The sequence below is a fragment of the Chrysemys picta genome, chromosome 3 (genome assembly GCF_011386835.1).
Source record: "Chrysemys picta bellii isolate R12L10 chromosome 3, ASM1138683v2, whole genome shotgun sequence".
Classification (NCBI taxonomy): Eukaryota; Metazoa; Chordata; order Testudines; family Emydidae; genus Chrysemys; species Chrysemys picta.
The window spans coordinates 125193375-125220910 of record NC_088793.1 but is presented as its reverse complement, the minus strand read 5'-3'; the positions used below and the strand labels follow the sequence as shown (position 1 = coordinate 125220910).

Genomic DNA, 27536 nt, shown 5'->3' with positions numbered 1-27536 from the left:
AGGAAGAGAACAGTGATGTCTGAATCTGGGATATGCCTTAGTATAATGTGAGCTAGAATACATTTATTATTCTCTGGTGTATTTACGTCTGCAGCCCTAGCAGCTTGGAATCTCTGGATCTCATAAGCTAAGCACTGTTGTATTTGCATAGGAGACTTCCAGAGAATGTCCAGGCACCCTAGGAAATTATGTTGATGACATAGGTGGCGTTTTGCCTTTGCATCATTACTGAACCATGTCGTAGCTGGCTGGTAGGTGCTGCTATCTTGTTTAGGAATGCGGCCCTTTCAAAGAGCCATAAAACAGGGGGTTTTCCCTTTATTAATATTTCTTTATGGATTTGCTATTTAAATTGGCAACTGAATAGTAAGACATTAATATTTCTGCACTGCTTTGGAAACAAAGTGCTAAATTATAGTAGTAGCATGTTTGTAAGTGGATAAAAATAAATGTATTTTATCGGGAAATCTAATAAACACACTAATAAATGTAGCTTCTGGTACCCAGGAGATGTGTGTTATTTTCCTCCTTTTAAAGGAGGGGAAACTGAAGCTTAGAGAAGTCAAGGGACTTGCCCAGGGCCACAAACTGAATCAGTGGTAGAGTCAGGAATAGAATCCCACTTTCCTGCCATCAAGTCATGGTTTAACCACTGTCAAGAAGGTTACAAATTCCGTTAGACTGAAAAATTAATACCAATTCTCTTCTTGTTTTTTTTTCCTTATGTTAATAATGTTCTATCTGCTCCCAGTGGGCCAAATTGTTCTGTTACTTACACCCATTCCCCTTATTTATGTGCATGGGCCTGCATGGCTATTCGCAAAGGCACAAGTTGGCCTAATTATTTCGTTCTATATAATTTCAATTAAAATAGGACTGGTTAGAGGCTTCTGTACATGAGGTCAGATTCTGATCTATGTTTCACCAGTGAAGTCAATGGAGTTACTCCGCCTATGTACATGGGTGGAATCAGGATATTTGCCCTAAAGCTGGATATTTCAAATCCCCAGCCTGTCTCTTAACTGCTTTGCTCAGATATGTTGGATCACACCATTTGAGCAAGCTAACAGTTGTTTCAGAAATGCAGTCACAGCAGTAGACAATGCTTATTTAAAATCTTAGCTGTCCGTTTTCTTCAGCTGAATGAGACCTGAACAAGGCAGCTGAGTTGGATATTCTATCCAACTTTTGGATCACATGACTGTGGCTTTTCTGCCGCTACTTTAAATTACTATCAGCTTCTGAACTTCTCGAGGCAGAAGCTTGAGGTCTTGTTGATGTAAGATGAGTGAAGCTATGGGCCACATTTGGTGGGCCCCACTTTGGTTATCTCTGTTTCATGCTAAATCTGAGAGTTGAATTATTTCCCACAGCTGCTGCTTTCTTGGCTTTCTGAATTGCAGAAAAGGCCTGAAGAGCAATCCAGAACTCAGGAGGTGGTGAGTTTCCTTCAGCAAATCTTCACAACATCTCTGCATCACCCACCCTCCCCACCAAAAAAAAGAAAGAAAGAAAGAAAGAAAAAAGTTTATTTGAGCTCTTGTAATTATTCTGTCTGGGAGAGGAGCCAAGGTGTCGAAGTATCAAAGTGAAATTCAGAAGAGTCAAGAGCAAGCAGAGACTTGAAGGGGAAGAAAGGGAAGTAGAAAAAAACACTTGTCTTTATCATGGTAATAGTAATGAAGCTGAGCAGAAGAAGCCCAGACAATGAGCTAGGTTACTGTACTATAAACTGCTTCCTGCCACTGAAATTCACAAGTCACCTTTACTTGGCTGATTAGAGAACTACAAAGCCAGGCGAGCTGGTTTTGACTTTCTGTCAGAAACTCGCCAATACTTAACATTTCTGATATTCAGAGCTGCCCTGTAGACATAGTTTTTGTTCCTGAAAAATTAAATGTGGACTCAAAACAAATGAGCAGCTCTGTGGGGTTTATTGATACAAATTATGAATTATGGGTTGGGCACGATATAACATTTTGGGCCTGACAATCGAAGGTGTTAAGCACCCTTAATATTTTGATTGACTCTGGTGGGAGTTGAGGCCATTCATACTAGTCCTTCAATGTCAGTTAAATATGGGGTGTATCCCAAAGATTTATCTTGCTGCCCCTCTCCAAAGTCTGTAGGCTGGCTGGCCCTGTGCATAGTGGGGTGCCAAAAGTGGATGGGATTCTGTCACACTTGGGAGGTGGTCAGTGAAAAATTATTTCACAAGCCAGCCTCCTCCCCCAACTACCCTACCCCCAAAATGACAAGGCCAACTCTGTCTTCTAACTTTCTTTTAAATCCAGTGTCTCTGTCCATGCAGTTCACTTCAGGATATCCAGCCCGTCAGGGACACAATCAGGCTTTCTAATCAATTAGCTTAATCCTGCTGTAAACTTGCCTATTTGCCATTCATGTCAATGAAACCTTGGTTACAATGACTCTCTCACCACAAAAGCTTTTTTTAAAAAAATAAAAACACCTATCTGTACATCTGTATCCGTCTACATGGCTTAAAAGGCAAAACTATGAGACAAGGAAAGGAAATGTCAGTGACAAAGAAGCACCCTTTTCGTTAAAATAATGTAGTCAGCAAAATGTGGAAGGATTTTTTGGTGACTTTTTTTTTACCATCATAATTTTCCTTCGGGGTGGAGGAATTTATTTCAGTAGATGGATATTGATGTATTTGCTCTCTACTGTATAACTTTTATGCACGAGTAGTCCCATTGAAATCAATGTAAAGTAACACACGTTGTTGTTGCAGTATATGGACATTTATAAATGATTATTTAAATTGCACCATAAATGTACATAATGCTTTACAGAACAAGTAAAGAGAGAGTCCCTGTCACAAGCAACTTAGAATCAACAGCTAGATGGATGTATGGTTCCACTGTGGTGGTTGGGCATAGCATAGCATAGCAGAGAGAGAGAGATTATAAATAATAAAAGGCTCTGACCCTCCAATGAGCTCCACATAGGCAGATTATTGAAGCACAGGCATCTGTCCATGCAGAGCTCATTAGAGGATTGAGAACATAGTATATTAAGTCAATTTTTCTTAAATAAAATGTAAAACACATACACTAGTCATTTGGTATTTACAACTTATCCCTGTAGATAAGTTGCATATAACTTCATTTGCTGTTTTGAGCATATATTCAAAATAACTTTTTGTCCATTTTTTTTAAACATACAAGGGCTATGCAACGATGGGGGTACAGTACAAGTAACGAGAACACTTTTTAAAATATACTTAAGCAGTCCATTGAGTGTATAGACTGGGACAAGTTCTGCTCTTCATTTCATTCATATAAGTCTATTGATTTTATTAGGGTTGCAGAGAGGGTAGAATGTGGAAGGCACTGTATAGTGGGCCACTTAGTTCAGTCATTGATTAAAAACTGATCCTGCCTGTAGGGTCTGATGGAAAGCCCATTGTAGAGAGTAGAAGGATCCCGGTTCACTTTATGGGCTTTGGACTGGGCCCTTAAGTAGCTCAAAGCTCCAGAAACCAAACAATTTGTATTAAAAATAGAACTACTTCTCTATTTTATTTTATTTATGGAAGTGTTATCGGCTAACTCAATCCCTGGGTGTTGAGAATTGTTCAGTTTACAAAGAAGGCCAAACTTATGAATAAATTAGAAAAATGAGCCAAAAGAGATCCATGTAATGATAAAATATGATTACAACTAAAAATTGTTATTCAGATGTAGTTATTAATGTAGAAAGCATTTGTATGCTATACAAACTGGGAGAAGCGTACTAGTGGGGGGACTTGTGAGTAACCAGACCAGCCACAAAGTGATAGGAATGGACTTTCTCAAAATAAAAGGAAGGCACTGCCTATTAGATAAGCCGTTTCAGTGCACTAGACAACTAGAAGTTTAGGGAAAGCTAAATGCAGCTGGAAGTGTGTTGCAAGTGACTGTGAATGTTAAAAGTATTGGTTTTAAAAATGTATGTTACATGAAAACTTACGTTTCCTTTGATAAAAATTAAACTAAATTAAAAATTAAACTTTAGTGGGCTCATCCTGATCTGACATACGAGGTGTAAATTGACTTCTGTATTGTTATTTTGGGGTTATGTCATTGTAATAAATTAGACTGTTTCAGTATTGGTAATAGGACCTACTGAGTGCAAAGCTCAACTTTTTCAAATGAATCAAGTGCACAGATATTTCAGGAAGTAAGAGTTAGTTAGTACAGAAACCTAAAAGTAATCATTGTCTTTCATTCTTCCTGAATATAAAAGTTGCTTTGAGTTTTCAACCTTCTGCTCAGTAAACTCGTACTTTGTATAAGTTGTTAAATGCTATTTTTTTTTATTTACAGAGCCAACCTTGCAAAAGGACTAGGAAGCATTTCCACCATGAACGACATCTGATTTACTTGCATCATATGTATCATCTCGCCCTTCTTAATATGACATCTTCCAAGAGGTCAGTTAATGTCATGAATAAACTGTATGAAGATGTTTGTGTAAGTTAAGTCGGAACATTTTCATATGCTGTATTTTTCTGTTCTTAACATGCAGCTGTGTTAGCTGATATAGTTCATAAGTCACTTAATGGTCTACACATGAGGTTTGAATACCAAGTCTCCTTGGAGTCATTGGTACAAATCCTAGGAGGGTTGGCTGAGCCCTTCATCTTTCCAAGGCAGGTAAACTAAGGATGGGATTCCAAGGGAGACTTAAGTGCCCAACTGCCATTTTAGCCGCATAAGTCCCACACATCTAGATGCTACTGAGACCCTCAAAACCAGCTGCCGTCTAACCCTATAGTTGCCTAAAGTCCCTCCATGCCTAAGCTTCTACTGTTCAGGTCCCTGGATGTAAAGAGGGTAATTTGCCTTTTCCTGAAAAAGACCAAGCCCTTTAGAAAGTCTCATCGATTATTTGTAGCATATCAGGAGAGATGCCAGGGAGAACCCATTACCAAACAGAGATGCTTATTCTGGAGTGGGAAACGTATAGAACATTGCTATATTTTAGCTAGGAAAGCAGTACTTCCTGGTTTAAAGACTTGTTCTATGAGTGCCACCTGTCAGTGGTGTTGGCTTACGTAGGTTCCCCTAGCGGAGATCCGCAAAGCTGCAACTTGGAGTTCAGTGCACACCTTCACCAGATACTACTGTTGTATTAATATAGATGGAATAAATGGGCCCAAAGAGTTAAAGGTATTAACGACCCAGTCACTGTCCAATATTAAACCGTTTTAAATAAGGTTTGGTTTACAGAGTCCTTAGCCTCCTTGATACCATGGCAAACACATGATTTTTTTTAACCTTTGATTAAAGATAGAGAAAAAGAAGGAAAAACAGTTAAAGCATTTGAAATGTAAAGTATTAAGTAAGGCTTTTAACAACATCACTTCCTTTTCCCTTTAGCTGGAGAGGTTCTTTAGAAGAAAAACCCCTTTAGTCTAACTGTCTTTTAGAAGATACCAAAGATGGTAAAAACGTTCCTTTTGCAGAAAAGAGAAGAAGTTAGTTGCGATGGGCTGGAGCTGTCATTGTTGCTGCTGCTGTTAAAGTCCAGTCCTGTTTCCAAAAGAGGAAAGAAAAGAACAGCAAAGATAGAAAATGCAGCTTTTGTCTCTGATGTCAACTCTCATTTGTAACCTCACTGCTGGAAAAACACAGGCACAGCACATCGTCTTATTAGCCATTCTGGGTATGTCTACACTGTACTTAGACACCGGTGGCTAGCCCATGTCAGCTGTTTCAGGCTCGCGGGGTTTGGGCTAAGGGGCTATTTAATTGCAGTGTAGACATTTGGGCCCGAACTCTAGGACCCCCTCACCCCACCTTGCAGGGTCCTAGAGCCCAGGTTCCAGCCTGACCCCAAATGTCTACACAGCCATTAAACAGTCCCTTAGTCCGAGCTCCACAAGCCCAAGTCAGCTGGCATGGGCCAGCTGCAGATTTTTAATTGCAGTGTAGATATACCCTCGGAGACCTGACAAACTTGTACCAGCATGTGACTGTTTAGGGCATTGTATTTAACTGCCTCTTTCTAGTCACAGGCTCACAGCAGCATTGCAATATATGAAGTCTTGGCCCACTAAGCCAGACTCTTATTAGATAAAAGTTGAGGTATAGGAAAAAAAAGAAGTAAGGTGGGGAAGGAAAAGGACATACTAGGGATGGGTGGGGTGGAGAATAAAGTCTCCCATCCCAGGTGGTATTCGGGATTCAGATGTAGCCAGTACAGCTGGAGATGTCATCTGGGTCCCTCTCTCTTGGCCTGGTCTGGTCAGGACATCTCAGGATTAGGATGAAGAAGGTCCAGGGTCCCAGGAGATGGCAAGGGGGACTATGATGGAGCTCATTTCTTCCCCTTTTTCCAGCCAGCCAGCGTTCTAGAAGCCTCTGCTAATTTTCAGCCCACAGTCTCTTTTTTAGGACCCCAAAAAGGTAGTGATGGGCAGAATAGTCCATTCCTTCATTATTTAGTTCACTCACTAGGGGTACTTTCCAACGCACCAATTTGGTTCATTAATTTCTGGTCTTACACTTACCAGGCATAATTTTAATACAGTCCTTGAGTTTTATATCAGTTGTCCTTTGTGTTTGGAGTATTTCAGTCTCTTGCTTTTGCACATTTTCCCATCAACATTTGTTGTTATAGCTTCTTGTGACAGCTAATAAACTTTTTCACAGTATTTACAGTTAAGAACACGTTTACTGTAATTGTGCAGGCCCAGTTATTACAACACTACTCCCTGGATTTAGCATCGCGTGTCAAAGACCAGTTTGGGAGAGCAATGCTACAGTTCATATTTGTCTAAGAACTCCTCATCCAAAGTCCACCTGGTGGGGCACTACTTGCTAATCTCCCATAAGTGGGAATGCACAAAGGGCCTCAAACAAGAAAGAAAAGATACTTACCAGCAAACTGTTGTTCTTCAAGAGTCACGTCTGTGCATTCACACTACCCATCTGCCTTCCCCTCTGCCCAGAGCTCTATATAACATGAGGACTCTGTAGTTAGGGAGAAGGATCTGAGGTGGTTGCAGTCCTTCATTCAAAGTAGGGCAATGATGTCATCTTCTCACAAGATCTTGTGTGCGCCCTCCCAGCAGACACAGGTTTTCAAGGTGGTTCCACAGTCAATGTCAGATGCCATATCTGTAAGTGGGAATTTACAGAGGTGACTCTCTAAGAACACCATTTAGGAGTTATCATTAGAGCTTGGCAAAAAAATTTAGAGAATGGTAAATATGCCAAAAAATGTAGTTTCGGAGTGACCAAATCTATCTGCTAATTCGGGTCATATTCAGTATGTGGTTAGAGCTGAATAAAAAGAAGGGAATTTTTTTTAATAAAGTCAAAATGGTTCACTTCAAAATGATGTTTCATTTCAAGTTAAATCTATCTGAATCTATTTTTTCCAGTTTTTCATTTTGGTGAGAAAAAACAATTCAATTTTGATTTGAAATTAACCAAAGCGGGCCCCCCACCCTCAGCATGACCACCAGTCTGAAAAATTAAATATTTGCTCAGCTCTAGTTATGATAACATCTGCTGTGTATTCAAAGAGTGATGATCCTGACTGCTTTCTTCTAAATTTGCTTTTCTCTGTTTGGTGCTACCTGGAACAGACTGCTGGAGAAAAATGGCCAGTTTGCAGTTGCTGAAAAAGAGCACAGTGTCCATGATCTGGTTAGTACTCAAATGGTCATTGCTATCCTCTATTCCTTCTGCTTTTTAATGAATAGTTCACCAAGGCAAAGTAATAGCTAAAGTGCTTTTCTTGACTGTCGCTACAAATGCTACAAGCCTAGCTTTACAGTATTTTAAAGCTTTACAGTATTCTTCACAGTCCAGACTGCATATCAGATAGATCAGTGGTAGGTATGTGGATTTGGGCACTGGCCTTTCACCTTACAAAACCACCACACAATTTGTTACATTTGATAGTCTCTGTAGAGGCCCAGGATTGAAATATAGGGTTCAGGCCAGAGGGTCGTTGATAGAACTATGTACGGAAGTTTGCACAATTCCTGTGTGTATTATACCTGAATCAGTCCAGCCCTATTAGCTTCCTACTTACGTAACAGCTAAAATAATCTTAGAACTAAACCCCAGGTGAAATCTTGACTTCATTAAAGTCAATGGTAAAATTCCCATCAACTTTAGTGGAGCCACAATTTTTCTCCTCCCCTGTTTTCAATCTCCTTCTGCAGTATTACATGTTAGCTAAAAGCAGGGGAGTGGAGTAAGGCATTATCAGAGGACTTGGTTATACCTAGGCTTGGCAGAATTTGATTTTTATTTGTTTATAATTTTGACAGATATCAATATTTATTTTTAAGCCTTTTTAGATTTTTATTGTTTTTAAGTTTTCACAGTTGCAGGAAATTACACAGGGGCCAGACAATGAGGGCGGTCAGACAGTGGTTATTTAATGACACTAGACATTGAGATTCAAAAAGTTAAAGCTTTTATAACTAGTAAAACACAAATTGTCAACATCACATGTCAAAATATACAGAGTAAATATTCTTAAATCAAACTCATAAGAAAAATTCTGCTTAAAAACTTACTTTGCCCATCTGTACATTTTGATTATTATTGATGGAAATATTTTTTCTTGTGTTTGGGACTGTGTATGGTAAAAATTATGTTTACTGACAAAAATCTCAACCTTCCAAGTTTAGTTATACAACTTTAAAAAGACGTAGAACATGACCTGTGTCCCCACCATGTAAGTGGGACCTAACATAAGAGAATGTGAGCAGTGATGTAGAAAAATATAAATGTAAAATATAAATTCTAAAATAAAGATTATATGACTTCCCCTAGGCATATATTCTTTTAGAAGCATACTTTCTACACAGAACAGATTAAAAAACCATGTTGTTGCATACAATTGTGTGTAAGAGACGGTTTTCACTAAAACATTTTCTGGGGCTTTTGGTCATTACTTGCATAGATTACTCTACTGTTAATGCTGTTTTCTTAAGTGTTTAAAAAGAGAAGTAGGACCAATCTTTCTAGACCTGGATGTTTTAGCATTAGGTTCCTAAATCCATATTTACGCCCTGATACTGCAAATATGCATCAGTGTTTGCAGGATTAGGGTCTTAAATCGCTAAATAAGTGACCTGTTTTTCAGTGGAGCTGTGGAGGCTGAGCACCCTTGAAAATCATGTCACTTGTTTAATTGCCTAAATATGGGTTTTAGGTTCTAACTCTAAACACCGCAATCTTAACGTTTTGGGTTTGATTTGTATGTGAAAATTCTCTTAACATCTCCTTCCTACACTTGCCAATTTGTATTAAGATCTTGAGTCATCAGTGAAACCCACTTATAGTGAAATTGGGGTGGTTTTTTTTGATTTTTTTAATAGAAAACCTTTACTCTTAGCAGAGGCTCAGTGTAGCGGGAATTGCAGTTTGCACGTTGCATGGCACAGAAACTGTTAGGAACTTTCATTCTACTTCACTATAACTGGAGTTTGTCTATATCTTAGTTCACCATAAGCCGTTTCCTCTGCCTATCTGTCTAAAATTACAACTGGTAATATAATGAGAAAAGTTATTTACTAGTAAATAATTTAGCAATTAATGGGGAAAATGTTTAGCATAAATCATATACAAATTATTATTCAGTTATCTATAGAGCTGTTCAAATAATAAAATGTATAAGTGAATAATCTATTTCAATACATATGTTAGAATTCATTGGATGAATCGATCAGGACATGCAGGTGACTGAGGACAGACATTGAGATGGATTTTAAGCAGTAGGCCACAACTTTACTAAACCTAGCACCCCTCCCCAGTGTTACTGCCCTGTCTTCCTGTGCCAGGCTTAGAAGAGGATCCAATGTGGGGTTTACAGTGCTCCTATCATGTAGCCCATATCACAGGCTAGACTCTGCACTGCCTACCCATAGGATTCAGCCTGCTCTGCTGAATCCTCTCACTCTCCTCCCTGTGAAGAGGATACAAGTATCAAAGAGGGACCTGGCTGTGTGAAGACTCACATAGGCCTGAGGTCCATCAGTGAAATTCCCACTTATTTCTGGGTACTGGCCCTTTTGGCCTTTTATCTGCACTGGACACCAGCTACAAGTTGCAATGGACTAAGTAGTCATACAATTCCTAATGTTAAGTCCTATTCCTATTTAACCTAACTGTGTCTCTGTGAGGCTATGAGGAAGGCAAAAAAAACTCACACGCTCACCTACAATTTGGCCCTGATGGGAAAAATTCCTTCCTGACCCAGGTGATTGGTCAGCCACGACATCCTAAAAACACCGGTCCTATATAACTGTGGAGAGGGAGGGTGAGTTCAGCAAAAATGGGGCACCAGGCTCAAGAAACCCTGGACACAGGTTTAAATTAGTGATTGTGGGGCGCAAGGAGATAATTGGCTCCTGTCTCCTTCTAGCTGGCCAGTGGGCATCGGAGCAACCAGAGGGAGGAGGGGTCTACATTCTAAAGATGTCTGGTTCCACAAGGAGCTAATCAAAACTCTCCCTCCCACCCATGAAACTGGTTTGGTGGTCTTATTGCTATGAATAATTCAAACAGTAACATTGTAGTTATGTGTTATGGCTAAAATACTGCAAAAGCTCTTCAAGGCAGAGAAACATTTTTTTTTTCCCTCTGGGTCTAGTCCTGGTTCCATTGAAGTAAAAAGTAAAATTCCCATTGACTCAATGGACTCAGCAGTAGCCCCTATATTTGTAAAATGCCATAAAAAGGAGGCACTAGATTTTTTTTCTAATAATAAAAGCTATAGAAATATATGAAAATTGACAGGAGAATTTGAAGGACTAAACCAATCTAATTCTGCTAAAAATAATCTCTTGAATTCCCATTTGATGTGTGACAGATTATTAGCATAAATAAGAAACATTATTTCAAATTAAAAGGAAATAAGGAATACATACGTTTCTCTTCTGTTCTAAATGACTGGAGATGCCTGTTTATTGAAAATACCAAAAAGCAGCACGGTCCACGAAGGCTGTATCTGACACTGGATAACAGTCCCTAATATTACACTGATTTCAGGTATTTATGATGCTGGATTGAAAAAGAAATTTCATTAACTTTTCTTTCAAAGGTGTCTCTTGCATGGTTCACTGAGCTATATCATGGTCTGGATTTTATAGGCACTTCAACTGGATATCAGGTCTGAGTATGACCCTACTGGCATGATGCCAGCTGAAGTAGCATTCTGTCACAGAAGAGCTGGGAGAGCTTTTCCTTTAGAGTCTAAAACTGGTATTGGTCTGAAGAGGATCATATAGTTCTAGTAACTAACAAATATGAATCACAAGTTTGAGGTTGAATTGAACATACTATGTTGCCAGGTGCCTTGTTTCCAATATCATTTGGGTTGTTTTTTTTATAAGAACAGTTTGCAATGTTCTGCTTTGAAAATGCAGGGCTGCTTTGTATAACCTATATTTGTGCTTCTGTTATCCCAAGATGGAATACTTGTTTCCAAGTCATCATAAACAATCTGGAAATAGCGCCACTGAAAGAGGGATAGAGGAAAGCACATTTCCCATTTTGCTAGACAGGAAACAGCATAAGCAGTGTCACAGGGGCTTCTCCAAAACACGCATAGTTTTTAAAGAAATGAAAAACAATTCAAAGGAGAAACAACATGAAAATAAAGGAGCTGTTGAAATGTGAGTATGCTCGGTCTAAATGATTTGCCTGAATCAGTGCATTATGCCTATGCTCCTTAATTTAGACTGGAAATAGAAACTTGTTATATGATCTATAATAAGGGCCCCATTCCCATCTTCCTTTTGTAAATTGTACTTGAAACATTGCAGCTCTTAAGAGCAATCACACATTAAAATACATGTAGGTGTGAGCTTTCAAATATCCTCACTGGTGAATATTCAGAGCATCACACCTTGGTGCTTGCTTCTGAAGTTAACATTAAACCTGCTGTGCAAACTCAGGATATGTTTTAAAATGTCCATAATTTTGTTCTATTGAAACTAGATCTCTTCAAGCAAAGCACATACTCCTCATCCAGGACCATGTGCCATGCATGCCAAGTTGGAAATTTTTAAATCAAGCTGATTTCGAGTTTATCTGACTGTAGGAGTGCTTGTTGAGAATAGTTGACTGGTAAGAAATATCATGTGCAAATAAAATCCATGTTATCTATTCTGGAGTTAAAATGTACCCAAAAGTTGAGAGAGAGTGTGAGGGAAAAGATTGGATATTCTCTACCCAAAAGGAGAAAATGAAAAGCAAAAATAGGAATTTTAGAACAGAAAATCTATCTCAACCATAGTTATGATGTTGCTACCATAGCACTATAATACAAATAAATACACTGCGGAATTATTTCGATTGGCTATTTCTAGTAAGCTTTTCTAAAGATGTTTTGAATGTGTCTTACAGTTTGGAGGATCAGAAATACAATAACAGCACCTTTGCCCCACATGAAATGATCACTGTGCCTCTTACCATGGAAGATGTGGTTCTGAACAATCCAGTTGTGGCATGTATTTTTATTTACTCTTTTGTTCCCCATCAGGTCAGTGCTGTGCAGCCTGAAGGAGCTGTCATACACTTTTACCCTATAGATTAAAAGTTCCTTGTAGTACTCCGAGAACAGAGCTATTATAGCATCAAATTCTACCCTCCAGTGCACACAGGGGGCTCCCCTTGAGATCAGTGGAAGCTGTGAAGTCAGAGTGAAGGACAGAAATTTGGCCAAGTGACCAACAAATAAGTGTAGAAACTCACACATTTGGGGGGATCCTTCTTTTCACTTGAACTGCTGTACAGGAGCATCATTCATCCACTGCTTTATCCTTTGAAATGGTGGGAAGTCAGGCAGAGGGGAGGATTGAACTTGTAGCCACTTATGCTGACAAGCTCAGCATACCATGCCACAACAAAGACAGTCTGGGTTTGGCAAATTTCCTGGGGTTCACCACCAGGAGAGCTTCTCCACCTTTAAGAGGTTCATTAGAGCACGACCCTTGCTACCAATCCTTTTGCTGGCCAGTAGCCTTCAGGGTGAGTGGGACTATATTGGGGCAATGAGGGGTGGGTTTATCAAGGCATCAGAAGGAAGATGTAGGGGTGAGCAAGGCAAGGCAGGACATATGGAGCATGAGGCAGGGAGTGGGCCTGCTGGGGAAGAGGGAGAAAAGATGTTAGGAAACATGGGGAGATTACAGCCATGTCAGGCAGAAAGCAGCAAGGGAGTACTACTAGCACTTCCCTACCCTCTCCACTGGATGGACCTGTTGCAGATCGCTGGAGAATTACACCACTCTGAGCCAGAGAAGAGCTATAGATGTTCTCCTGGTGGAAAGCCTAAAAGGTTATTGGTTACTCTCTCACAAGCCAGCTGGCCAAGGCACCAGACTGCAGCACCCAGATAGTGGTTCAGAGCAGTGTTGCCCCATGTTGGGCTGTTTATTAAGGGGAGAGGACAGAAAAGTATTAGTGCTCACCTACCTTCTACTTCTCCTGTATTTCCTCCTTCCCATAATGTGGCTGTTTATCTCCCCAACATTCATGTCTCCTCCACACTTCCGTCTCACCATACAAAACACTTTTTCATACATCTCCAGCTCGATAACAGTGTGGAGAATGACATATGGTCAGTGTCCAGCAGTTTTCTTTGGCAAAACCATTTGGCTGTGACAAATTACCGCAATAACTTTAATATTTCACATTCCTGTAAATATGTCAGCATAAAGCTGAGTTGCTGTGTGAAATAAGAAACCTGAACTTTTTTTTTAAGTTGGAGAACCACCACAGAAATATGAGGAAAACAGTGAAAGAGTTTGAAGAGGGACTATTTTAATAAGTTCCATGTAAAAGTTATTAATGCTTGTCCCAAAAAATTAAATGGAAAATTAAATTCTCCTGTGAAAAACTATCATGGCAAATTTGGAGACTAAAACCAATCTTTAAACTGTGAAAGAGGGATTGTTCATCTTGTTTTATGTGCAAATCGCAAGGCAATCCCCCCTACTATAGTCACATTGGGCCTAGTTTTTACAAAGGGAATCTCTCCTCCCCTGCAACTGACTTCAGTAGGAGTTGAGAGTAAAGACTGCAGGACTCTGACCTTAAATTTACAAACATCTCTGCCAAACATTAGAATGAGAGGATGGGCTTTTATGGGCATTTTCCACTTTAAAGTGAATCCTACCGCTTTAGCTTTGACAATCTCCCATTTTAAAAAATCCCTTTGCTCATATATAGGCCACTAATATAGGTCTACTTGGCAGCATCAAAAGTAGAGCTGAGCAAAAATTCAGAATTTTTGTCCTGTGAGAAATTCCAATAATTTACCATTTTTATCCCAAACTGGGACAAAAAAATTGAAATATCAGTTCTTTTGCAAAATGGAAATTCCAAAGAAAATCAGTTTAGAAATGGCAAAAGAGTTTCTCATTTTGGATTAAAATGTAACATTTCAACATTCCCAAACCAAAAGTTTCATTTTGGTTAGTTGAACTGAACCCCCAAAAAAGGTTCATTTAGAGTCAGTTCAGTAATGATTTCCATTTCCTTAGTGTGTTGCATTGCTTCATGGGAGTTGTAGTTTGGGAGTCTGATCTCCACGTTCTCCCTGGCCAGACTGGATCACCCATGATGCAACTGATGTGACTCTCAAGGCACACAATTTGGCCAGAGGGGTGACCACATTGTATACTGGGAGATGTACTCTGGCAAGAAAGCTCAGCCTATTAGGGGGAAAATGGGAATCCAAACTACTACTCCCATGAGACAAGGTGACACAACAGAGAAATAGATATTTTATAACATTTATTTATAACAAAGTATTACAGCATGCTATGACTAGCTGTTACAACCACAAATATTGATTATTCAGACTAATAGATGTATGTAGTACAGTGCCTCAGTAGAGTTAAATGTATACATATATAATCTTTTTTTTTTTTAATTTTAGGAAGCTAAGTCAACAGTTACCTACTGGACTAATTATGTGGACAAAGAAGAATCCATTTTCTAAAAAGGAAAAGGATGACTAAAATACAAACTCACAACAGCAATAAAATTGCAGCTTTATGTAGATCTTAATGCTGTATCCCACACATACTGTGATGTACCTATATTATGAAATCACTGTACTGAATGTAATTCAACTTTCTACAGGCCAAAATCTTGATCTGAATGTTGTCATTCACTTTAATTAGAGCAGGATTTGGCTCTAGAGCAGTGTTACTATGGAATGATTCAAAACAAAGGATAAATGTGTCTTCTGAAAATAGATAATTTACTGTACAATTGGCTGAGTTCCTAATCTTTAACTGATCTACAGTATTAATTGTTAGAACTTACACCAATGAACTAGTTGATGCTTTTGTAGTTGCAGGTTATACTGATGTGATGAAAAACAATTTCTCATTGAGCTCTTGCAAGCTGAGCAATGAAAGCAAAGGAGGGAGATTTTAAAAAAAGTAGAGAAGTCTAGTTTAAGAAACAATGACTTAGATGCAAGACACGCTTTCACTTAATCAAAGAAGGCAGACAGGCTACTTATGGGAATTTGGTCAGAAATACACTTAACTCATAGTTCTTTAATCTAAACATCTACCTGTAAATCTATATTGTAAGCTTCTAAGCATTCACTATAAAATTAAATGTGCTCAATTTCAGCTGTTTGTTTTTTAATGGATACATCAAGCTTATTGTGTGTCATGCTGTGGGAGACTTTGCACTTCACATACAAGTGGGCTCATCAGCCATTTTGTAAACCAAACACAGCACTGGCTCTTGTGGCAGAGGAGGACACTTAGCACTGTGAGGGGAGAGACCAACTCAGCAGAAGAGAGAGAGCAGACTTGAAAAAACACCGAGAAAGTGAAATAATGGTTCTCTACTAAAAGAGCCCAAGCAACTCATAGGTGTCATAATCAGACTATTTGGAGGCAAAATAATTTGAGGCTGTCAGTTGATGTGTAGGTCCCCTCAGGTACTGCTTCTTTGACTTACAGTTCTGCTGCTTCCAATTACTGCAGTAAAGATCTACCCACCTGTGAAGGTTATCAGAGGAGAACAGGAGGGAAACATCCATAGAAAATCATCCATCATGAGTGAGATATTAAAGGCAATGTTTTAAATTGATCAAAGTTTTACATACTTAAAACATATAAAGATGGTTCATATGATTCTTTAGGAAATGTAATATCAGTGAAATTGACAGACTATCATCTTTGGTTTTCCTACCCTTCTTAGGGCTGTGATGCTTAGAACAAGTTTAGCTAATATATCCATCCCTCGACCAAACTGGCCAACTTTCATGCAATTTATGCATGGATGAATATGAATTACTTTTCATGGCTTTACAAGTTGGAAGAATGGGGTTGGTGCTGGATGTTATTGTATATAGATACAATCACCACTGCACACCTGATAAGTAAATATTCCTTCATAGTGCATTACCATCAGAGAGAATATCCTAAGGACAGAAGAAAACATGCTGAAGACAACTGCTAGGGTCAGTAATCTCCATAGCTATAAAGCATTCCCACTGCTGTGTAAAAACTCCATTGCAAGTTTCAATTTGAAGAAGTGAGGACCTTGACAGCCAGAGTATTTTAATAAAACGAGTCATTTATGTAAACAAAAATGTAACCAGTAGCTCTCAAGACAGGAGTTAGAAAATGAAGCATGTAATAAGACACTTTCAGAAATAGCAAAAATGAGGCTGCAGTGAGTCCACTACTTTAAGGTGTGTTCGTTGTTAAGCCACTTCAAGTCCAATATTAAAATCACACCTATCTTCTCTACAGTTGATGGGATGTTTTCAGCTCCAAGCTGTTGTCCATAGCTGATCACCAGGCCTGCAGTTCTAAAATATGTTCAATCCAGTTGAATCAGTGACAAACACTTCTGTGATGGTTTAGCAAGATTCCACTTCAAGATAATTAATTTGATTTCCAACTTGTGCTTTTTTTTAAAAAAAAATCAAAATATAGTATGAGTATGAAACAAGTTACTTTAAATCTCCTCTCTGTCCAGTGAAGAAAATCTGCCAGCCTTTATTCATGTCTAAAAAAGAGAAGGGTTTTTTTTTTTATGGAAACAAAGTATATATTTTTATTTTCTTAGCCCTATATTTCAAATCACTAAGAGTCAGCATTTAGAATGCTGTTAATACACCTACAATACATGCAAGTTTTCAAAACAGATTAGTAAATAAACTAGTTCTTAAAGGAGTCATTGTGCTAAAATGTAGAACAAAGGTTAGACTTTTTAAAAAAAAAAAAACAATGCTCTATGTCTATGCTTAGCTACTAATAAGTGAACCATTGTTAGGCCCAAGAGTTATACCAGGAGGACTATTCATGTGTTGCCCTGTTTTGACGTATCAGTGTGCATTAACATAGGACACTGTAATGCAGATTATGCAGAAATGCTTAATACTTTGCTGCAGTATAGTGCAAGCAATCTAGTAGAAAGAATTAGATGACTATAAAAGTGTCAGTAAGGATTACTATTACTTTTGTAATTTTATATACTTTTCTTAGAAAGGGGGGTTTAAGTTGTCACCTACACTTGCAACTTCACTTCCATTTTCCACAACAGAATCAGGTTCCCATAAGGAGAGTTTTTATTCAAGTCCACATAATTACATGTAACCCCTTTGGGGTTTAGAGAGCATGGCCCTTTAAATCTTTTTCCTAAGGGGGAGGGGGAGAGTAATAAAAAAGGAGGGAAACTCCAGGGGGCAGCGCTGGAGCTCCAGGGAGAGGGAGAGGCAGCCTGCAGGCCCTGGAAAAGTGAAGCAGCAGAGAACCTGCCCGAGGCCTGAGACGGACAGGGCCGATCAGGGACACCCCAGGACAGGAGGAGCACTGGGCCAGGGAGGAATTGCTGAGAAGGACAGGCCGGAGCTGGACCCAGTATCACTGCTGCCTACAGCTGCATGGGGCTGTGAGTACTGGGGCTTCTGACTCTGCATGGGGAACAAGGAGGGAGGTTGCTAGCTAGTTAAGTGGGGAGGTGGTTGCTCTGTGTGGCTTTGCAGAGAGCTGCAGAAGAGGGCACCAGAGGGGTTTGTTGGGGGAAAGTTCACTGGCGCCGAAGACGACCAGGAGCACCCAAGACTCACCACTGGACTGGAACTTTGCTCAGGACTCCTGAATTCTGTGTGCAGACACATTGCTCAGTGTCTGCTAGGGTGACCAGATGACAGAAGTGAAAAATCGGGACGCGGGGGGGGGGAGGAGGGGGGAGCAAAAAACAACAACAAGCCCCTCCCCCGTGCGCGCCTGGACACCCCCCCCCCGTCCGCAGTGCTAGCCTCAGGATCCAGCAGGCAGGTCCCGTCCGGGGACCCCAGCACCCCGCACCCACTTACTGCTGCACTCTGGGTCGGTGCAGCGCTTGCACTCGGCGAAGCACCGGTCCAGGTGCTTGGCGGCCAAGCAGAGGGGCCACTGTGCGGGCAGGAGCAGGGCAACTAGGGCGAGGAGCAGGAGGGAGAAGCGGGGCCGTGCTGCAGCCATGTTCACAGGGCTGGCAGCGAGGGGAGGAGGGAGCGTCCCTCTGGCTCCTGTCCGTGTAGCTCCGGCACGGGTCAGGTTGAGGGGCGGGAGGGCTCGCTGCTGGTGCCTACAAGCCCCGCCCCTGCCTTTGTGCGTGCCTGGGGAGTGGGGCTGCAGCACTCTGGAGGCGCCTGCCGGCCGGCCAGCCCAGCAGAAACTCAACTGCACTGCCCCAGGGGCCGGAAGAAGACGTGAGCAGTGCCGGCTTGCCGCGGTACCCCCGATATCGGGACAAAGTGCGTCCCGACCGATGTAAGGTCGGGACGCGGGACAAGTCCCCTAAAATCGGGACTGTCCCGATCAAATCGGGACGTCTGGTCACCCTATATGCAGCCAAGAGCCATATCTCTTCTGCATATATGAAAAAATATTACATTATCTATCAGTCCAGTTGCATTCTCCCCCTTGAGGGGGTGTTAACTAACTGAACGTGAATAATAGTTTACTTTAGCCTGAAAGCTATGCTTTTACTTGCTCTCTTCCATTCACTCCTGCCTTCTATTCTTCCTTCTTTGTTCTCTCTTCCACTGAGTCTCTTGCATCAAAGTTTTCCTCTCCATCTACTTACATCCAGTCCTAAAACTCATCTTCTCTATTCCCCACTCCATCTCCATTATTCACTCTCTTGTTCTTCTCACAATTTCTAACCTCTTCCCCCCGCTCCCCATTTCCCTCTCCCATGCTCTTCTATTGCCCATTCTCACTGACCCTATTCCATTCCTCCTAGCCAACAGTTTCGGTCCCATAGCACTACTTAGCTGTGCAGTCAGGAGCCAAGCACACCTTTCTGCTGACTGGTGGAGCCAGGAGCAGTGGAAGTCCCATTGGCAGTGGACAACGAAAGGAAGGAATTGCCAAATGCTGCCAGAAAGCACTATTGTATAAAACAGCAACATTTCCATTCAGAAGAAGACACGTGGACCACAAGAAACATGCTCCGGGATCACAAAGCTCACAAACCGCAAGGAAAGCCATTGGCACAGTGTTTAGGTTGTATGCATACATTTAAACATTGATGTCAAACAAAAACTGTTTACTGACAGAAGTCACCAGCACATTTCTATTAAAATTAGGTTTTGTAAAACCCCTGTTTTTTTAAAAGTGAAGAAAAGATAGCTGGGGGTATAAATTCCCTAGCAGCTCTTTTTAAAGGTGTTTACACCTGGAAGTAGAGACAAAGCATGATTTCAAATTGTTTCACAAAGGGTACATCTACACTGCAATAAAAGACCTGCAGCACAAAGCCTAGGTCAGTTGACTCAAGAGACTCAGGCTGCAGGGCTAAAAGTAGCACTGTAGACATTTGGGCTTGGGCTGGAGCCTGAGCCCTCTCCGGATCTCAGAAGCCAGATGTCAGCCTGAGCTTGAATGTCTACACTGCTCCTTTTAGCCCCACAGCTTGACATCCCGACCCTGAGCTTGAGTCAAGTGACTGTGGCTCTGAGACTTGGTGCCACAAGTCTTTAATTACAGCATAGACATACCCAAAGCTTTTAAAGAAATTCCTAGTTTTTAGAAAAGTAGTCCCCTCTATGCGGATTTAAAAAAAAATATCTCAGTAGCATAATACTAACCTGTTAATGTGTTGTTGTTCTGGACAAGAGAATTTATAGTCTGTTTAAAAAAGAAAGCACAAGTAACAATGATGTCATCAGTTCCCAAGTTTTGGAAAGTTAAGCTAAATATCCCAACAGATGTTCATGACACTGCTAGGAAATCATGCCTACCACCCTATAATAGGGTAGAGGAGTCTCTTTTCAAAACAACTTTTCAGACAAGAAAAACAAATCAGTTAGTTAAGGTAAGACAAGACAGAGGCTTGGCTTTAATGCATGATCAAACCTTTTCCTAAGAAAGGCATTTTGTTTCTGAGAAAGAGACATCCTTCCTTTACTACTAGGTTCTTCAAGCAGTTCTAAAATTCAGTCCAAAATTTTTATATAACAAAACTAAATTAGCAAATATAAAAGCCTAATAATGTACTATCCTATAGATCAATTGATTCCATGCTCCAGAGAGTGCAGCGGAAACTAGAGATACCCCAGAAGGCATCATCCCTAGGTTACAGAGGTCAGAATAGTCTGGTGTTGTATGAGAATTCTTGCATTATGACCTTATACGTTCCAGAGAATCTGTAGTGAACTCTGAACACCAGCAGACATTAATAAAAATTCTTTTCATAAGAACTGCAACTTGTTCAGGAGTAATCCAGGAAGCCCTACCCTGGGAAAATTCCCAGCAAAGTCAAGGGAAATTCTACCTGAATTAGGGCAGCATGGTTCTTAAAGAGGGCTTTTAGCCCATATAACACTCTTAGCTTAGTCAGGTTCTAACAAAGTACTTTCATCCTTACCTGCAATTCACTAGTAACTTGTAAAACAGTTGTATAATATATCAATTTTGCATCGCCAGGAAAATGGACGAGATGACCTAATAAATTTTTTCTAGCTCTAGATTCCAGTCCAATGCTAAGCCACACCTAGAAACTCCTAGTTGTAGTGAATTCTGCAGTGCTTTGGTCACTTTGAAAGCATTCAAACCACAGATCGTATTTAAAAGTTTTTGGAGACTGAAGCTAGTGCAGAATACAGTATGTCCAAATAAATTTGTTAGTCTCTAAGGTACCACAAGTACTCCTCATTCTTTTTGCTGATACAGACTAACACGTCTGCCACTCAAACCTGTTCCTGAGCAGTTTCACTGGGACGTATGACACCAGTACTCTGGAATCTGCACTGGTAGTCTATTGGTCTCCAGATATAGTTTATGTTGTTGGTTATGACTTATAAAACCCTAAATAGGTCTCCCTCCTTGTGCCATACTGCCACATTTGAGGTCAGCACACACACTCAAGCTTTATACCCCTTGTTATAAGTGAGGGTAGACTGCCAGGGGGTGTTCTGTGAGGACACCAGGACTACAGCTGGGTGGGAAACTCTCTTCTTGTTCTGCAAAAACTGTCAAGATTTCAAAAAATTTCCCATTCCGCATCATGCTTCTTAATTGTTATGCAGTGCCTAAATACACCCAACTGGTAAAGAGAATTTATGTTCATAGTACTTTGTAAATGTGCACGCAATTTACCTCATTACAGGAGGCAACCATTTGATGGAGGGCTCTCAGGGATGAATGCATCTGCTCAAGAGACTTTAGCTCCTCCTATTGGAGTTTTTAAAAGGAAAATTTTTAAAAAAGGAAAGACACAAAAACCATCATAAATAACTTTAGACACCTGCACTACCACTTTGTTGGAGGACTTAACTCTATGCTTTGATTTCACATTTCTTCCCAAAATATACCTAAATCCAGTCCACTTCTATTTTAATTGTACATTTTTTAAATGTTGAGGTTCTGTTTTTTAATATTTTCTATAGCACCATCTCAAATGTTTTACAAACAGCAATATATTAAGCCTCACAACAGATCTCTTAAGGGTAGGTTGTATCATATTATATATATATATATATATATATATATATATATATATATATATATATACACACACACACACACACACACACACACACACACACCCATTATGCAGATGGAAAACTGAGGCACAGAGCAGCTATGAGATTTGCACAAAGAAAGCATTATGTTAGCAGAAACTCCTTTTAATATTCAGCAAGCCACACTTATTTCAGTAGCAAAATTGTACAAAATACTCAATAGAATAGTTGGCCTCAATGATTTTTCTTTAATTTTGCAAATCTCTAGCTAAGGCCTGGTCTACACTATGAGTTTAGGTCGAATTTAGCAGCGTTAAATCGAATTAACCCTGCACCCGTCCACACAACTAAGCCATTTACTTCGACATAAAGGGCTCTTAAAATCAATTTCTGTACTCCTCTCCGACGAGGGGAGTAGCGCTTAAAATCGACATTGCCGGTTCATATTAGGGTTAGTGTGGACGAAATTCGACAGTATTGGCCTCCGGGAGCTATCCCACAGTGCACCATTGTGACCGTTCTGGACAGCAATCTGAACTCGGATGCACTGGCCACGTAGACAGGAATTTCATTTCCCAGCACGGAGAGCACAGGTGACTACTCAGAGCTCATCAGCACAGGTAACCATGCAGTCTGAGAATCAAAAAAGAGCACCAGCATGGACCGTATGGGGGGTACTGGATCTGATCGCTATATGGGGAGAGGATTCTGTGCTAGCAGAACTATGTTCCAAAAGACGAAATGCCAAAACATTTGAAAAAAATCTCCAAGGGCACGATGGAGAGAGGCCACAATAGGGACTCATATCAGTGCCGCCTGAAAGTTAAGGAGCTCAGACAAGCCTACCAGAAAACCAAAGAAGCAAAAACAGAAGGTCCGGTGCAGAGCCGCAGACATGGTGCTTCTACACTGAGCTGCATGCAATTCTAGGGCGGGCCGCCACGACTACCCCACCCCTGACCGTGGATTCCGAGGAGGAGGTACTCCCAGCCATGCCTGAGGATTCTGCGGACGGGGAAGATGAGGAGGAGGAGGACGAGCTTGCGGAGAGCACACAGCACTCCGTTCTCCCCAACAGCCAGGATCTTTTTCTCAGCCTGACTGAAGTACCCTCCCAAGCCAGTATCCAAGACCATGAAGCCATGGAAGGGAACTCTGGTGAGTGTACCTTTGTAAATATAAAACATGGTTTAAAAGCAAGCGTTTTTTAATGATTACTTTGTCCTGAGGACTTGGGATGCATTGGCGGCCAGTACAGCTACTGGAAAAGTCTGTTAACGTGTCTGGGGATGGAGCGGAAATCCTCCAGGGACATCTCCATAAAGCTCTCCTGGAGGTACTCAAAGCCTTTGCAGAAGGTTTCTGGGCAGTGCAGCTTATTCCGTCCTCCATGGTCGGACACTTGACCACGCCATGCTTGCAGCAAATAATCTGGTATCATTGCATGACAAAGCCTGGCAGCGTTTGGTCCCAGTGTTTGCTGGCATTCAAGCAACATCCGTTCTTTATCTCGCTGTGTTATCCTTAGGAGTGTGATATCGTTCATGGTAACCTGGTTGAAATATGGGAATTTAATTAAGGGACAGAGGTGGCTGTTCCTACTGGGCTGTTTGCCTGCGGCTGAAAAGAAATCCTTCCCTCCAGTTAGCATACCAGCCACGCGGTGGGGGGAGGGGTAAAGCGATCATCCCACAGAATTGGATTGGGGGGGGTTAGTTTGGTTTCTGCAGGAATCTTCCCTGATACCAGCCACGCAGTGGGGGGAAGGGTAAAGCGATCATCCCAGAGAACTGGATGGGTGGTGGTGGGGTTTAGTTTGGTTTCTGCTGCTGCACGTTAACACCGCAGCACTCAATGGGCTTTGCTTGGTATGGGAAAGGAAGGTGCTGCTTTTATGAAGGTTGCAGAAGCCAAAAGACAATGGTTTACCATGACTGCACGCAAGCCGAATTCTGTTGCCCGGACCTGCGTCTATGATCTCTAACACCAAAGCCGCAGGCACTCAATATAAGATGCAAAATGTGACCTTGTACCAAAATTACATGTGCTATGTAATGTGAATAGTGTTGTTCACCGTGAAAAAGTATAAGCATTGTTCTGTAAAATTTATCTTTTTAAATACTTCTCTCCCTTTTTTCTCCTCCCTCCCGCAGCTGCAAATTTTTCAAGCCTCCCTCCTCCGTCCCGAAGGCTCTCTCAGATAAGGCGGCAAAAAAAAAAAAAAAAAAGCACGAGAGACAAAATGTTCTCGGAAATCATGCAATCAACCCACGATGAAAGAGCTCATCTGAATGAGTGGAAGGACCCGATATCAAAGTACAGGAGAGATGCCAGTAAATGTGAGGACAGGAGGGACGAACGTGAGGACAGGAGGCGGCAGGAAGATCAGAGGAGGCAGGATGCAATGCTGGGGCTGCTGCGTGAGCAAACGGACATGCTCCGGCGTCTGGTGGAGCTTCAGGAACGGCAACAGGATCACAGAGTGCCACTGCAGCCCCTGTATAACCTCCCTCCCCAAGTTCCATAGCCTCCTCATCCAGATGTATAAGAACGCGAGGGGGGGAGGCTCCGTGTACCTTGCCACTCCACCCCAGTGGACAGCCCAAGCAAAAGGCTGTCATTATTTTGAACTTTTGAAGTGGCCTTTTCCTTCCCTCCTCCCCAACCCCACCCCGGCTACCTTGTCAGTTTTCTCCCTCTTTTTATAAGCAATTAAAAATAATACATGATTTTTAAATGGTAGTGACTTTATTTCCTTTGAAAGCAAGCTGTGATCGAAGGGGGAGGGTGGGTTGCTTACAGGGAATGAGTCAATCAAGGGGGCGGGTTTTCCTCAAGGAGAAACAAACAGAACTTTTACACTGTAGCCTGGCCAGTCATGAAACAGGTTTTCAAAACTTCTCTGATGTGCAGCGCTTCTTGGTGGGCTCTTCTAATCACCCGGGTGTCTGGCTGCACGTAATCAGCGGCCAGGCAATTTGCCTCAACCTCCCACCCTGCCATAAAGGTCTCCCCCTTACTCTCACAGATATTGTGGAGCACACAGCAAGCAGCAATAACAATGGGAATATTGGTTTGGCATTGGTTTGAGGTCTGAGCGAGTCAGTAAAGTGCACCAGCGACCCTTTAAACGTCCAAATGCACATTCTACCACCATTCTGCACTTGCTCAGCCTGTAGTTAAACAGCTCCTAACTACTGTCCCGGCTGCCTGTGTATGGCTTCATGAGCCATGGCATTAAGGGGTAGGCTGGGTCCCCAAGGATAACTATAGGTATTTCAACATCCCCAACTGTTATTTTCTGGTCTGGGAAATAAATCCCTTGCCACAGCCGTTTAAACAGATCAGTGTTCCTGAAGACGCGAGCGTCATGAACACTTAGGCCATCCCACGTTGATGTTGGTGAAACATCCCTTGTGATCCACCAGTGCTTGCAGCACCATTGAAAAGTACCCCTTGCGGTTTATGCACTGGCTGCCCTGGTGCTCCGGTGCCAAGATAGGGATATGGGTTCCATCTATCGCCCCACCACAGTTAGGGAATCCCATTGCAGCAAAGCCATCCACTATGACCTGCACATTTCCCAGAGTCACTACCTTTGGTAGCAGCAGCTCAGTGATTGCTTTGGCTACTTGCATCACAGCAGCCCCCACAGTAGATTTGTCCACTCCAAATTGATTCCCAACTGACTGGTAGCTGTCTGGCATTGCAAGCTTCCACAGGGCTATCGCCACTTGCTTCTCAACTGAGAGGACTGCTCTCATCTTGGTATTCTGGCACTTCAGGGCAGGGGAAAGCAAGTCACAAAGTTCCACGAAAGTGCCCTTATGCATGCAAAAGTTACGCAGCCACTGGGAATCGTCCCAGACCTGCAACACTATGCGGTCCCACCAGTCTGTGCTTGTTTCCCGGGCCCAGAATCGGCATTCCACGGCTATAACCTGCCCCATTAACAGCATGATCTCCAAAGCGCCGGGGCCCGCAGTTTGAGAGAATTCTGTGTCCATGTCCTCATCATTCTCGTCACCACGCTGCCGTAGCCGCCTCCTCCTCACCTGGGTGTTCAGGTCCTGGTTCAGCATAAACTGCATGATAATGCGCGAGGTGTTTACAATGTTCATGACTGCTGACTTGAGCTGAGCAGGCTCCATGCTTGCCGTGGTATGGCATCTGCACAGTTCACCGAGGAAAAAAGGCGTGAAACGGTTGTCTGCTGTTGCTTTCACAAAGGGAGGGGTGAGGCTGTACCCAGAACCACCAGTGACAATGTTTTTTGCCCCATCAGGCATTGGGATCTCAACCCAGAATTCCAATGGGCGGTGGAGACTGCGGGAACTATGGGATAGCTATTTGATAGCTACCCACAGTGCAACGCTCCAGAAGTCGACGCTAGCCTCGGTACATAGACGCACACCGCCGAATTAATGTGCTTAGTGTGGCCGCATGCACTCGACTTTATATCAGTTGCCAAAAATCAAATTCTCTAAATTTGGATTAATCCTGTAATGTAGACATACCCTACGTTTTCATAACAAGATCACTACTGTAGGACAGATGAGTCTGCACATATGATGCCTTTTAAATAAAAGGAGCTAAGTTCACAAGGCACACTGCAAAACTTTGTCTGGCATTGACGGCATAAACGGGCTTTTCACTATTAATCTAAAAGCAGCCTCTTCCTGGGCTGAAATTTGGGTGCATGATGCAAGTTACTTGCTTCACAATAATCGTAAAGTACATCACTGTAATGTTTTAGGGAAATGTATAGGTGGTACTGAGATGTTTGTGTTGCAAATAAGGCCAGGCAATAGTTTGGTTAACTCTTTCCATTTTAGGTAAAAATCCTAGAACCATTTTCTATCAGTTAGGTTTTGTAAACACTTATTCTTACATCATCTCTATTTAAGGTCAGATCACACCTGGCTGGCACTCTCCTTTCACGTGGCGTTGGCAGGAAGGCTGGGGCAGGGGAGGGCCAGGACTCCCACACCCTAATCCCAGCGCTGACCCCGAGCCTGGAGCCACATCGCACGTTTACATTTCCTGGGTTCAAGTTTTCCCTCCTTCCCCACGGTTACCTGCGCCAGGGGAACTGCGGGCAGCGCTCCGGCGAGGTCTGAGCAGAGCCCCCCGGTTCACCTGCTAATCGCTGCCCCGTATCGCCCGGCACCGTCGCGGCTCGCGGGGCTCCACAGTCCGTTCACAGGAACCACGTTTATGCTCCTCCCCCAGCCTGAGGAGCTCTTACCCCGGCAGGCTCGGCCCGAGGCGGGGGAGGGGCGGCGGACCAGCGCGGCGCTGGCGAGTCAAGGCCACGGGCCGAGCCCAGCCCTCGCCCACCAGACTTGGCTTAAACATCGCGAGATTTCAGCTCGCTGCGCCGGGGACGGGTCTGCGCGTCCCTCCTGCTGCCGGGTGGGCTCCGCTCGCCCAGGTTTCCGACAACGGGCGGGGGCGGGGGGACTCTCGCACGGCCGCGCGGAGCTGGGCCAGTCTGTACACACCGCATGTCGCAACAGTCACGATACACTCAGGGAACCGGCGCCGCTCGGCCGCTG

At 42.2% G+C, this 27536-nt stretch overlaps 2 protein-coding genes across 24 annotated transcripts in view; one reads left to right on the top strand and one right to left on the bottom strand.

Moving 5' to 3' along the window:
- LOC101945432 (uncharacterized) overlaps positions 1 to 15634 on the top strand; it is a 102790-nt gene extending 87156 nt beyond the window's left edge. For 8 of the 23 annotated variants that reach the window (XM_065590431.1, XM_065590425.1, XM_065590419.1 and 5 more), the window contains 6 exons: positions 1374 to 1439; positions 4332 to 4438; positions 7604 to 7664; positions 11448 to 11653; positions 12387 to 12522; positions 14926 to 15634. In XM_065590431.1, the coding sequence (XP_065446503.1) occupies positions 1374 to 1439; positions 4332 to 4438; positions 7604 to 7664; positions 11448 to 11653; positions 12387 to 12522; positions 14926 to 14988 (639 nt within the window). In that variant the 3' untranslated portion in view covers positions 14989 to 15634. Of the gene's footprint in view, positions 1 to 1373; positions 1440 to 4331; positions 4439 to 7603; positions 7665 to 11447; positions 11654 to 11978; positions 12108 to 12386; positions 12523 to 14925 lie in introns of those variants that run through there. The other 15 variants (XM_065590433.1, XM_065590428.1, XM_065590430.1 and 12 more) reach the window with 6 other exon arrangements.
- A 9073-nt stretch (positions 15635 to 24707) lies between these two features.
- On the bottom strand, positions 24708 to 27050 carry LOC135982650 (uncharacterized). Its single transcript, XM_065590434.1, has 2 exons — positions 26870 to 27050; positions 24708 to 26148 (listed from the first exon to the last, which is right to left on the bottom strand). The coding sequence occupies exons 1-2, from the start codon at positions 26872 to 26874 to the stop codon at positions 25347 to 25349; spliced, it is 807 nt and encodes a 268-aa protein (XP_065446506.1). The 5' UTR covers positions 26875 to 27050; the 3' UTR covers positions 24708 to 25346.
- Between the last annotated feature and the right edge of the window lie 486 nt (positions 27051 to 27536).